Source organism: Pongo pygmaeus, chromosome 9, assembly GCF_028885625.2.
Source record: "Pongo pygmaeus isolate AG05252 chromosome 9, NHGRI_mPonPyg2-v2.0_pri, whole genome shotgun sequence".
NCBI classification, from domain to species: Eukaryota; Metazoa; Chordata; class Mammalia; order Primates; family Hominidae; genus Pongo; species Pongo pygmaeus.
The window spans coordinates 529,296-541,670 of NC_072382.2; the positions used below are offsets into that span (position 1 = coordinate 529,296).

Here is a 12,375-nt window from a genome sequence, read left to right on the forward strand (position 1 = left end):
GGCCATATTTTTTTTTAAGACAGAGTCTCGCACTGTCGCCCAGGCTGGAGTGCAGTGGCGTGTTCTTGGCTCACTGTAACCTCTGCCTCCCAGCATCAAGCGATTCTCCCACCTCCGCCTCCCAGGTAGCTGGGATTATGGGCACCCGCCAGCATACCCAGCTAATTTTTGTAATTGTAGTAGAGACGGGGTTTCACCATGTTGGCCAGACTGTTCTCGAACTCCTGACCTCAAGGGATCCATCTGCCTCGGCTTCCCAAAGTGCTGGGATTACAGGCGTGAGCCGCTGCACCCGGCCATTTGGGTATCTTCTTTGAAGAAATGTCTATTCAAGTTCTTTACCCATTTTCATTATTTATTTTATTTTGAGACAGGGTCTCACTTTGTTGCCCAGCCTGGAATACATTGGCTCAATCACAGCTCATTGCGGCCTCAACCTCCTGGACTCAAATGATCCTCCCACCTCAGACTCCCAAAAAGCTGTGACTATAGGCTCACGCCACCACACCCGGCTAACGTTTGTATTTTTAGTAGAGACGGGGTCTCTTTCTTTTCTTTTTTTTTGAGACAGTCTTGCTCTGTCGCCCAGGCTGGAGTGCAGTGGCATGATCTCGGCTCACTGCAAGCTCCGCCTCCCAGGTTCACGCCATTCTCCTGCCTCAGCCTCCTGAGTAGCTGGGACTACAGGTGCCCGCCACCAGGCCTGGCTAATTTTTTGTAATTTTAGTAGAGATGGGGTTTCACCGTGTTAGCCAGGATGGTCTCAATCTCCTGACCTCAAGATCCGCCCGCCTCGACCTCCCAAAATGCTGGGATTACAGGCTTGAGCCACCGAGCCTGGCCTGTTTTGGAGGATCTTCTATACCTAAGACCATGTCATCTGCAGGTAGAAATAGTTTTCCAATTTTGGATACCTTTAATTTATTTTTCTTGATTAATGCTCTGGCTAGAACGTCCAGAACAATGTTGAGCAGAAGCAGCAGCAGTGGGTATCCTTGTCTCTTTCAAAGGCTTTTTGTTTCTCACCATTGTGTATGATGTTGCTGCATTTGTTTTTTGTTTGTTTGAGACAGTCTTCCTCTGTCATTCAGGGTGGAGTGCAGTGGTGCGATGTCATCTCACTGCAGCCTCCACCTCCTGGATTCACATAATTCTCATGTCTCAGCCTCCTGAGTAGCTGGGACTATAGGTGTGCACCACCATGCCCAACTAATTTTAATTTTTGTATTTTTAGTGGAGATGGGATTTCAACACGTTGGGCATCTGGTCTTGAACTCCTGATCTCAAGTGATCCACCCGCCTCGGCCTTCCAAAGTGCTGGGATTACAGGCGTGAGTCACGGCTCCCGGCCTGATGAAGTTTGTTTCTATTCCTAGTTTATTGAGTCTTATTATCATGAAAGGGTTTTGAATCTTATGAAATGTTTTTTCTGCATCAGTTGAGATGATCGCGTGGGTTTTTCTTCTTTCTGTTAATGTGTTGTATGACATTGAATTTCGTCTGTTCACTCACCCTTGCGTTCCTGGGATAAATCCCACTGGGTTATGGCGCATAATCCTTTAAAAAATGCTGTTTTTTGGCCGGGCACCGTGGCTCACGCCTGTAATCCCAGCACTTTGGGAGGCCAAAGTGGGCGGATCATGAGGTCAGGAGTTTGAGACCAGCCTGACCAACATAGTGAAACCCTGTCTCTACTAAAAATACCAAAATTAGCCAGGCGTGGTGGCGGGCGCCTGTAGTTCCAGCTGTTCGGGAGGCTGAGGCAGGAGAATGGCATGAACCCGGGAGGCGGAGGTTGTGGTGAGCCGAGATCGCACCACTGCACTCCAGCCCTGGGTGACAGAGCGAGACTCCATCTCAAAAAAAAAAAAAAAAAAAAAATGCTGCTTTTCTGGCAGGCAGCACTTTAAAAGGGACTGTGTTTGCTCGTTTTTTGAGGACTTTTGCATCTATATTCATAAAGGATACTCATTTGGAATTTTCTTTTTGTGATGTCATTACTGTTGAGTTTTGAGAATTATTAATATTTTTTGTATACAAGCCATTTGCTGGATATATATATGATTGCTAATTTTTTTAAAAAAATGTGTTTCTATTTTTTATTTTTATTTATTTATTTATTTATTTTTATTTATTTATTTTGAGATGGAGTCTCGCTCTGTCGCCCAGGCTGGAGTGCAGTGGTGTGATCTCGGCTCACTGCAAGCTCTGCCTCCCAGGTTCCCGCCATTCCCTTGCCTCAGCCTCCCGAGTAGCTGGGACTACAGGCGCCTGCCACCACGCCCGGCTAATTTTTTGTATTTTTAGTAGAGACGGGGTTTCGCCGTGTTAGCCAGGATGGTCTCGATCTCCTGACCTTGTGATCCGCCCGCCTCGGCCTCCCAAAGTGCTGGGATTACAGGCGTGAGCCACCGCGCCTGGCCAATTATTTGTATTTTTAGTAGAGACGGGGTTTCACCATGTTGGCCAGGCTGGTCTTGAACTCCTGACCTGGTGATCCACCCCACTCGGCCTCCCAACGTGCTGGGATTACAGGTGTGAGCCACGGCGCCTGGCGTAGACAACCCAATTTTTAACAAAAGCAAAGATTTTTAACAGGCACATTCCAGAAGAGGGCATGCTGACAGTTAACAGGCACATTCCAGAAGAGGGCATGCTGACAGTTAACAGGCACATGGGAAAAGTGGTCAAACACGAGTCGCCATCAGGAAAATCAACGACGTCCTACTACACTAAAATGGAAAAAACATTGCCAGATGTGGCCATTTGCAAATATCGTTTCCCGATATTTTTTGATTCTCTTGACAGCATATTTGTGTTAATTTTTTAATGTGTAAGGGATGAGTGGAGGTCCTTATTAAAAATTGTTTAGGCTGGCTGTGTGGTTCATGCCTGTAATCGCAGCACTTTGAGAGGCTGAAGTGGGAGGATCATTTGAGCCCAGGAGTTTGAGACCAGCTGGGCTAACATGGCGAGACCCTCTCTCTACAAAACATAAGAAAATTAGTTGGGTGTGGCACCACGCATCTGTGGTCTCAGTTGTACAGGAGGCTGAGGCCAGAGGATCACTTGAGCCCGGGAGATTGAGGCTGCAGTGAGCCATAATTGCAGTGAGATGTGATCACATCCAGTTACATTTGATTTTCAGATAAACAACAGAAGTTTAGTATAGGCTGGGGGCAGTGGCTCACACCTGTAATCCCAGCACTTTAGGAAGCTTAGGCAGGTGGATCATCTGAGGTCAGGGGTTGGAGACCAGCTTGGCCAATATGATGAAACCCCGTCTCTACTAAAAATACAAAAAAATTAGCCAGGCGTGGTGGTGGGTGCCTATAATCCCAGCTACTCAGAAGGCTGAGGCAGGAGAATCCCTTGAACCCGGGAGACGGAGGTTGCAGTGAGCCAAGATTGTGCTGCTGCACTCCAGCCTGGGTGATAAGAGTGAAACTCTGTCTCAAAAAAAAAAAGAAAGAAATTGGGGTTGTCTGTCTTTTCTCATTGTTTCCATTGTTTCTGGATCTGTGTATCAGAGATGTGTACTGCCAACATCCTTTCTCCACCTAGCTTTGTTTTCACTCTTGGTGGTTGCAGACATCTTGGGGGCCACTTGAAGGAACTCTAAGCCAACCAGAGGCTGGGCTGGACTCACCGTTTGGCGCCCAGCGGGAGACCCCAGGGCCACCCTCCCCGGTTCCATCCTGGGAGAAGAAACTTCCACTGTCCCAGTCTCTTCTGTGACTTCTTTTGCTCAAGGGTTCACAAGGGTGGCAGACTGATCTGCACAAGAGGGACTGAGCCTGGCTGCGGACGTACCTGATGCCTGTGCACACCTGTCCCTGTGACGCTCACAGTGCCTGCTCCTTTTCAGAGCCCTCATGTCTCCCTTTAACGCACACCCTGTCAGCGCCTCCGTCTAGCCCGTGTCCTCCAGACCTTTGAGGTCAGGGGCCTCAATTCCTGGCACGGCCCCTCCACTCCAGGCCTCCCAGAAACAAAGACAAGAGCATCAGGATGTGCACCGCCTGGGGTCCCACGGAGTGGTGCCCCCTTTTGGTGTCTTCTAGGTCCCCTTAGTGACAGACTACAGAAAATACCTCTCGGGTCACAGGTTGCCCCTCTTTGATGAAAAGTCCATTGAATTCTCTGCTGCGCTTTGCAAGCACTTTCTCTTCTGCACGTTTGGAACCTGCCAGGGCCTGTCCTGTCTTTCTCCTTGCCTCCTCGCGAGCTGAACCTACTGTCTGGTCCCGGGACCCCCTGCCCAGGGTCAGAGGGGCGCCTACCTAGCTCAGGGTCTTGGGCCGGAGGGAATGGAGGAGGGAGCGGGGTCGACCGCTCAGCTGTCCGCCCGGGGGTGGAGGGTCGGTGGGGAGGTGCTAGCCCAGTTTCAGAGGCGGCCACGCGAGGACCAACTGTGCAACGGGTGGGGCCGCGGCTGACCGTGGTGGTCGCGGGGGCTGAGGACCAGAGGCTGCTGGGGGGTGGCGGTATGAGCTAGGGTCGGCGGTTGAGTCGGGCGCAGAGTCCGGGGCAGGAGGAGCGGGCGTGGAGGGTGCGCGCGAGGTCGAGGCGAGTCCGCGGGGAAGGCGGGCAGAGCCTGAGCTCAGGTCTTTCTGCGTCTGGCGGAACGGGCCTGGGAGGGACGTTTTCCCAGATACCAAGTGGACTAGGTGGAGCGCCCGAGGGCCGGGACGCACGCACGGGCCGGGCAGGATGGCGCTGGCGTCGATGCCCGCGCGCTTCAGGGCCTGGTCTGGCCGCCCCTCCATCCGTGTCGGTTTCTCGGGTTGCTGACCGCGCTCGGCGCCGGGCGATGCTGGCCCGCCCGTGGCCACCACCTCGCTTCATTCCCGTCTCTTTGGGCCGCCGCATTCGTCCACCTGCCCGTCTCTACCTGCGCAAAATTCCAAGATGAGCAAATACTGGGTGCACGGTGGAGCGCCGCAGGGGCCCCCCTGAGCCGGGTCGGGTCGGGGGCGGGACCAGAGTCCGGCAGGGGCGTGCCCGAGGGGAGGGACTCCCCGGCTTGCGGGCCGGCGCTGTCTGCGGTGCTCAGCGCCCGCCCGGGCGCGTGGGGCCGGCGCGTCATGGGGAACCGCAGCACCGCGGACGAGGACTGGCTGCTGGCTGGGCGCGGGCCGGCCGCGGGGGCGGCTGCGGGGCTGGCTGGGCAAGGCGCGGCGGCGCTGGTGGGGGGCGTGCTGCTCATCGGCGCGGTGCTCGCGGGGAACTCGCTCGTGTGCGTGAGCGTGGCCACCGAGCGCGCCCTGCAGACGCCCACCAACTCCTTCATCGTGAGCCTGGCGGCCGCCGACCTTCTACTCGCTCTCCTGGTGCTGCCGCTCTTCGTCTACTCCGAGGTGAGCCGCGTCCGGCCGCACGAGCATCCTCACCTGCTCCTCGGTTCCCCGTCCCTGTCCCTAAGGAGGACCTGGCGCGACCCGGCCCCTTTCTGCTCCGGAGCTTCCAGCTGGGGCGGCGGCAGGGGCGCTGCGCCTTGTACCTCGGCGCTACACCCACCGCCGCCACCTCGCGACCTTCCACCCGCTGCGCTGTCTGTCCCCCGACCCTCGTTCCTCTCCTCCTTGCCCCTCTGTCTTGGCGTCTGCTATCCAGGAGATGCCTGTCCTTCGATCCAGGGACCGCAGAAACAGGCGACTTTGTCAAGCCCAGTTCCCTCCGTAGCTGGATTTCACCCCCCAGGGCAGCCAGCTGGACAGACAAGCAGATGCAGGCTCAGCCCCCTGGCTGCCGTGGGACACACACACACTGCACGCGGCCACATCCACTGCCCACCACGCACACCTAGTGCAGATGCTGGCACACTCCCAGAAGGAGGCTCACAGCTCGCAGGGGAGACCTGGGCTGGACAGAACCCAGGGGAGGGGAGGGTGTGTGGGGGCCAGGCCCCTGCTGAGAACCCTGAGGGGAAGCCGGAGGGGGAATCGGGGGATGGAGCCCACACTCCACACCAGGTCTGGCCCTCGAGTGGGTCGGCCTTGGTGCCAGCCCCTCTGCGGCCAGAGAAAAGCAGCTTAGGGCTGAGCTGGGGACGCGGTGTCCCGGACTGTGGGGGAGGGGGGACTCGGGGTTTCCCCTTGATGGACACGGTGAGTCCAGGCGGCTGGGGCACGCATGACCTGTGCTCCTTTCGAGCCGCAGACGTCACAGTGACGACGTTTAAGCTCCTAATCTTCCCAAATCGGCGGGAAGGGATTAGAGGGGCTGCCTGCTCCTTTGCCCTTGGAGAGAGTCACTCTACGTGGAGTCCTACGCTGGGCACTGGGCACGGTCTTCATATTTTTAATTATAATTTATCTTCAATTATGATGTGGATACTATCATCACCCTCGTCTTACAGATGACGAAACAGAAATGAATTAACGCGCCCGAGTCTCCCACAGAGAACTTCACCAGACAGGCTGGCTTATGCCCTGAGGGACAGAGCAGCCAGCTTCACATCTAGGCCCAGCGGGGACCCTGCCTACCCCAGGCTGGGGAGGGGGGGCTCCCCTTGAGCCTGATGACATCAGGCCCGCCCCCAGGGAATTCCCCAGGCCGTTCTCATGTCTGTAACAAACGGGAGACCAAGGCCAGAGTGGTGGCTCACGCCTGTAATCCCAGGACTTTGGGAGGCCAAGGCAGGAGGACAGCTTGAGCCCAAGAGTTTGAGACCAGCCTGGGAAACATACCAGGCCCGGTCTCTACAAAAAATTAAAATATCAGCCGCGGGTGGTGGCTGCGGCTGTTGTCCCAGCTATTCGGGGGAGCTGAGGCAGGAGAATCGCTTAAACCTGGGAGGCGGAGGTTGCAGTGAGTTGAGATCGCGCCACTGCACTCCAGCCTGGGCAACAAGAGCGAAACTCCGTCTCAAAAAACAAACAAAAAGAAAAACAAAACAAATCAGCCGGGGGTGGTGGCGCGCGGCTGTAGTCCCAGCTACTCTGGAGACTGAGGTGGGAGGATCGCTTGAGCTCAGGAGTTCCAGGCTACAGTGAGCCGTGATGGAGCCACAGCACTCCAGCCGCGGTGACACAGCGAGACCCTAACTCAAAACAGGGAGATCTGAGTGGGGAAGGGGTGTTTCCCTGCCCGCGCCTCTGGCTCACAGCCGGGCCCCCTTCTCCATATTCAGCCCTGGAACTACCTGTAAGAGTGGGGGTCACAAGGGCCCGCGGTGGCTGGGAAACCTCAGGGCCTGTGGTGTCGCCGCGCAGGTCCAGGGTGGCGCGTGGCTGCTGAGCCCCCGCCTGTGCGACGCCCTCATGGCCATGGACGTCATGCTGTGCACCGCCTCCATCTTCAACCTGTGCGCCATCAGCGTAGACAGGTGCGCCGCCCTCCCCGCCCGCGCCCCCGCGCCCCTCCCGCCGCCGCCGCCCTCACCGCGGCCTCCGCGCTGTCCGGCGCCCCCTCGGCGCTCCTCGCAGGTTCGTGGCTGTGGCCGTGCCGCTGCGCTACAACCGGCAGGGTGGGAGCCGCCGGCAGCTGCTGCTCATCGGCGCCACGTGGCTGCTGTCCGCGGCGGTGGCGGCGCCCGTACTGTGCGGCCTCAACGACGTGCGCGGCCGCGACCCCGCCGTGTGCCGCCTGGAGGACCGCGACTACGTGGTCTACTCGTCCGTGTGCTCCTTCTTCCTGCCCTGCCCGCTCATGCTGCTGCTCTACTGGGCCACGTTCCGCGGCCTGCAGCGCTGGGAGGTGGCACGTCGCGCCAAGCTGCACGGCCGCGCGCCCCGCCGACCCAGCGGCCCCGGCCCGCCTTCCCCCACGCCCCCCGCGCCCCGCCTCCCCCAGGACCCCTGCGGCCCTGACTGTGCGCCCCCCGCGCCCCGCCTCCCCCAGGACCCCTGCGGCCCTGACTGTGCGCCCCCCGCGCCCCGCCTCCCCCAGGACCCCTGCGGCCCTGACTGTGCGCCCCCCGCGCCCCGCCTTCCCCAGGGTCCCTGTAGCCCCAACTGCGCGTCCCCAGCGCCCGGCCTTCCCCGGGGTCCCTGCGGCCCCGACTGTACGCCCCCCGCGCCCGGCCTCCCCCCGGACCCCTGCGGCAACTGTGCGCCCCCCGACGCCGTCAGAGCCGCCGCGCTCCCACCCCAGACTCCACCGCAGACTCGCGGGAGGCGGCGTGCCAAGATCACCGGCCGGGAGCGCAAGGCCATGAGGGTCCTGCCGGTGGTGGTCGGTGGGTTCCTGTCCTGGGGGGCAGGGGGGAGAGGAGGGGAGGAGTACGAGGCGCGGATGGGCGGGGGGCGCTAACACGGCTCTCGGCGCCCCCAGGGGCCTTCCTGCTGTGCTGGACGCCCTTCTTCGTGGTGCACATCACGCAGGCGCTGTGTCCTGCCTGCTCCGTGCCCCCGCGGCTGGTCAGCGCCGTCACCTGGCTGGGCTACGTCAACAGCGCCCTCAACCCCGTCATCTACACTGTCTTCAACGCCGAGTTCCGCAACGTCTTCCGCAAGGCCCTGCGTGCCTGCTGCTGAGCCGGGCACCCCCGGACGCCCCCAGGCCTGATGGCCAGGCCTCAGGGACCAAGGAGATGGGGAGGGCGCTTTTGTACGTTAATTAAACAAATTCCTTCCCAAACTCAGCTGTGAAGGCTCCTGGGGGTTGATGGGGAGGGGGGAAGAGGGGTTTCTGCCCCAGTGGCCCCAGGCCCCCCAGCCAGTTAACCTCTTCCTTCCCACCAAGGAAGCCCACAGAGCAGACCCCACCAAACCGGCCGCCTGCTCAGGGTGAGGGAGGAAGGGTCCCCTGAGAGCCACTCAGTTCGGCAGCACTCAGGCCCAGCCTCCCCTCTCTGCAGGGGAGAGGAAACAGCACCGAGCAGGGCAAGGTGTCTCCTGGGGAAGCCCAGTTCCAATGGGAAGAAACGAATGGGGAGAGGTGGGGTTGGGCGGTGTCAGCCGCCAGGCCCTGCCCAGGCCAACACCCACCTCTGAGAACCAGGCACAGGGGGCTCCAGGCTCTGCTGCCCCAGCAGACCCCGGCAGGGGAGCCCAACCTATCATTTTAGAAGCTGCCTTGAGGCCAGAGCATAGCTTCCTGCCAGTCCCTGGCCAGAGGATGCCCCAAGCCCCACAGCAAGGAGCCTGTGGTGATGGGTGGGGCCCCACCAAGTGGCTTCCCTGGAGGGAGCTCTGTGCTCAGTCACCCCTGGTGCCCAGCCAACCTCTGCCCAGCGTCCACCCATGTGACTGGGCCAAGGGGTGGGAGCAGCGAGGAGGCAGCGGGGCCAGAGGGTGGACAGAGCGACCCAAGCTGCCTGTCTGCACTGGGCTGCCTGGCTCCATCAACCACAGTGCAACCCCTGACCCTGGGGGAGGAGGGGCGGCTCCCAGGGCCCTCCATGCAGGAACAGCCTATGCTGGACTGGATCCAGCTCTCTCCCAGGCCCAGGTTGTGGGAGAAATGGGGAGCCCTCCGCCTCCCAGTCCTGCTGGCTGGAACTTTCCTGTGCTGGGGATGCGGCGTTTGCAGCCAGGGCGGCCAGTCAGGGTGCCAGGCTCCCATCTGAACACTGACAGACTGTGGGCTGTGCAGGCTGGGTGCGGTGGTCACGCCTGTAATCCGAGCTACTCGGGAGGCTGAGGCAGGAGGATCCCTTAAAGCTAGGGGGTCAAGGCTGCAGTGAGCCGAGATCGTGCCACTGCACTCCAGCCTGGGTGACGGAGTGAGACCCTGTCTTAAAAAAGAAAAGAAAAGAAGTATTGGGTGGAGAAAGGACCAAGCCCAATTACTACTTTAGCGCGGCTGCCCCGTCCCGTCTGGTGATCACGTGCTCCCATCGTGGCCTCAGCGGCTGCCTCCTCCAGGACACTTTCGCTGACTACCTACTTCCCAGGACCAGCCTGTCCCAGTCACCCCCAGAACAGACTGAGTCACAGTGGATTCCTGTCAGACACCCACGAGAATAAAGGAGGGGCTCCCGCCAGCTTTGTCTCAGGACCCACAGCCCCACATGTGCCTCACTGACAGCGCTGGGGGCCATGAGAGGTGCACACGCATCTGGGGGTCCTGACAGCGCTGGGGTAGGGCGACCTCTGACCCATCAGCCTCCCAGGCTTGGAAAGGAGGAGCTGTGGAAACCTGGGATCCCAACAGATGCGTGGTGCTCTGGCTTCCGTTTTACGGAAAATCGGGGAAGAGTAAGTTTCCTCCACAATTCCAGGGAATACCCCCACTCCATTCCTGCAGGGCCTGGTCGCAGGAAGCCAGGTGGCATCACTGCTGGCGGGGGTCACTGTGCCGGGGGCTCCCACGGTGCCTCCCCAACCAGGCGGGTGTTCAGCTACTTCCTGCAGCTGTGCTCTCTGCAGAGATGCTGGTGTTCTCAGCTTTGGGGGATTATTCTTAAGAGGTGCAGGTCCTCAATTCCCTGCCACTTTTATGTTGGTTAAAACCCAAAGGAGCAGGCCCAGCCCTGCTGCCTCATGGAGGTCAACCCACGGCCCACCTGCCTGGACAGGGCGAGGCCAAGCAGGGCCTCTGAGATGCCTCCACCTTGCAGCAATGGCGGACCCTGCTGGGTTGGACGAAAAGCCACTCATTGTAGAGTCTCAGAGGAAGGGCCAGGAGGGGTGAGGGACAGGAGGGACAGCATCTTGTGGGGAGGCAGGAGGGACAGGTGGGATGAGGAGCAGGCGGGGTGAGGGACAGGAGGGACAGGTGGGGTGAGGGGCAGGCGGGGTGAGGGACAGGCAGGGTGAGGGGCAGGAGGGACAGGCAGGGTGAGGGGCAGGCGGGGTGAGGAACAGGCGGGGTGAGGGACAGGCGGGTGAGGAACAGGAGGGGTGAGGGACAGGCGGGTGAGGGACAGGAGGGACAGGCAGGGTGAGGGACAGGCGGGGTGAGGAACAGGCGGGGTGAGGGACAGGCGGGTGAGGGACAGGCGGGGTGAGGGACAGGCGGGTGAGGGACAGGCAGGGTGAGGGGCAGGCGGGGTGAGGAACAGGCGGGGTGAGGGACAGGCGGGTGAGGAACAGGCGGGGTGAGGGACAGGCGGGTGAGGGACAGGAGGGACAGGCAGGGTGAGGGACAGGCGGGGTGAGGGACAGGAGGGACAGGTGGGGTGAGGGACAGGCGGGGTGAGGAACAGGCGGGGTGAGGGACAGGCAGGTGAGGGACAGGAGGGACAGGCGGGGTGAGGGACAGGCGGGTGAGGGACAGGAGGGACAGGCAGGGTGAGGGACAGGCGGGGTGAGGAACAGGCAGGGTGAGGGACAGGCGGGGTGAGGGACAGGCGGGTGAGGGACAGGAGGGACAGGCAGGGTGAGGGACAGGCAGGGTGAGGGACAGGCGGGGTGAGGAACAGGCGGGGTGAGGGACAGGCGGGTGAGGGACAGGAGGGACAGGCAGGGTGAGGGACAGGCAGGGTGAGGGACAGGAGGGACAGGCAGGGTGAGGGACAGGAGGAACAGGCGGGGTGAGGGACAGGCGGGTGAGGGACAGGAGGGACAGGTGGGGTGAGGTGCAGCATCTAGAGTGCGTCCTGCAGCAGGCCAGACACGTTTTCCAGCCTCCACTGCTCACTGGCAGCACCAACGGTGCAGCACCGGGTGCGCCTGTGCAGGATGATGAAACATCAGTGAGGGCTTCGCCCGGCTGGGCAGAGACTCTACTAAGTAAATAGGCCAGGGCGGTGGCTCACACCTGTAATCCCAGCACTTTGGGAGGTCGAGGTGGGTGGATCACCTGAGGACAGGAGTTCGAGACCAGCCTGGCCAACACGGAGAAACCCCGTCTCTACTAAAAATCCCTAAACTAGCTGGGTGTGGTGGTGGCCACCTATAATCCCAGCTACTCAGGAGGCTGAGGCAGGAGAATCGCTTGAACCCGGGAGGCGGAGGTTGCAGTGAGCCAAGATTGTGCCATGGCACTCCAGCCTGGGTGACAGGGTGAGACTCTGTCTCAAATTAAAAAAAAAAAGAAAACCAGAATAAACCAGGTGGTCCCGAGAAACCCAGAGACTCAAAATATGGGGGGGCCTCTGCAGGGCCCACAGAGCCAGTGAGCCCTGCTCCAGTACACAGCCCCTTCCAAGGGGGCTTTGGCCACCTCTCAGGCTCAGCTCCAGCTGGTGCAGAAAGCGCTTCAGAGGCAAACATCAGAATCGCTGGTGCAGGTTCCTCCTGGCGCTGCCAGCCCACCCCAGGTGCCTGCTGAGCTATTGCTGAGTCTGTACTTTCTCGCCCCAATGCAGCCACAGCCGTGGAGCCTTCTGTGTGCAGAGAACACAGGCCATGAGGGCAGAAGCTTCCAGAACAAGAGTGATGCTGCTCCAGCAGTGCTCTCGATCAGGAGGGCAGGTGGGTCCCATGTTCAGGCCCAGCCCAGTGCCCAAACACGCTGGACGTGCCCCCTTCTGCCCCCCGCAGG

At 60.1% G+C, this 12,375-nt stretch overlaps 1 protein-coding gene across 1 annotated transcript; it reads left to right on the forward strand.

The window, feature by feature from the left end:
* Window positions 1–5,087: 5,087 nt before the first annotated feature.
* Window positions 5,088–8,795, forward strand: DRD4 (dopamine receptor D4). The gene is made up of 4 exons (XM_054437694.2): window positions 5,088–5,360; window positions 7,218–7,330; window positions 7,431–8,182; window positions 8,278–8,795. Exons 1-4 carry the CDS (start codon window positions 5,088–5,090, stop codon window positions 8,478–8,480), a joined length of 1,341 nt encoding a protein of 446 aa, XP_054293669.2. The 3' UTR covers window positions 8,481–8,795.
* The last annotated feature ends 3,580 nt before the right edge of the window (window positions 8,796–12,375 follow it).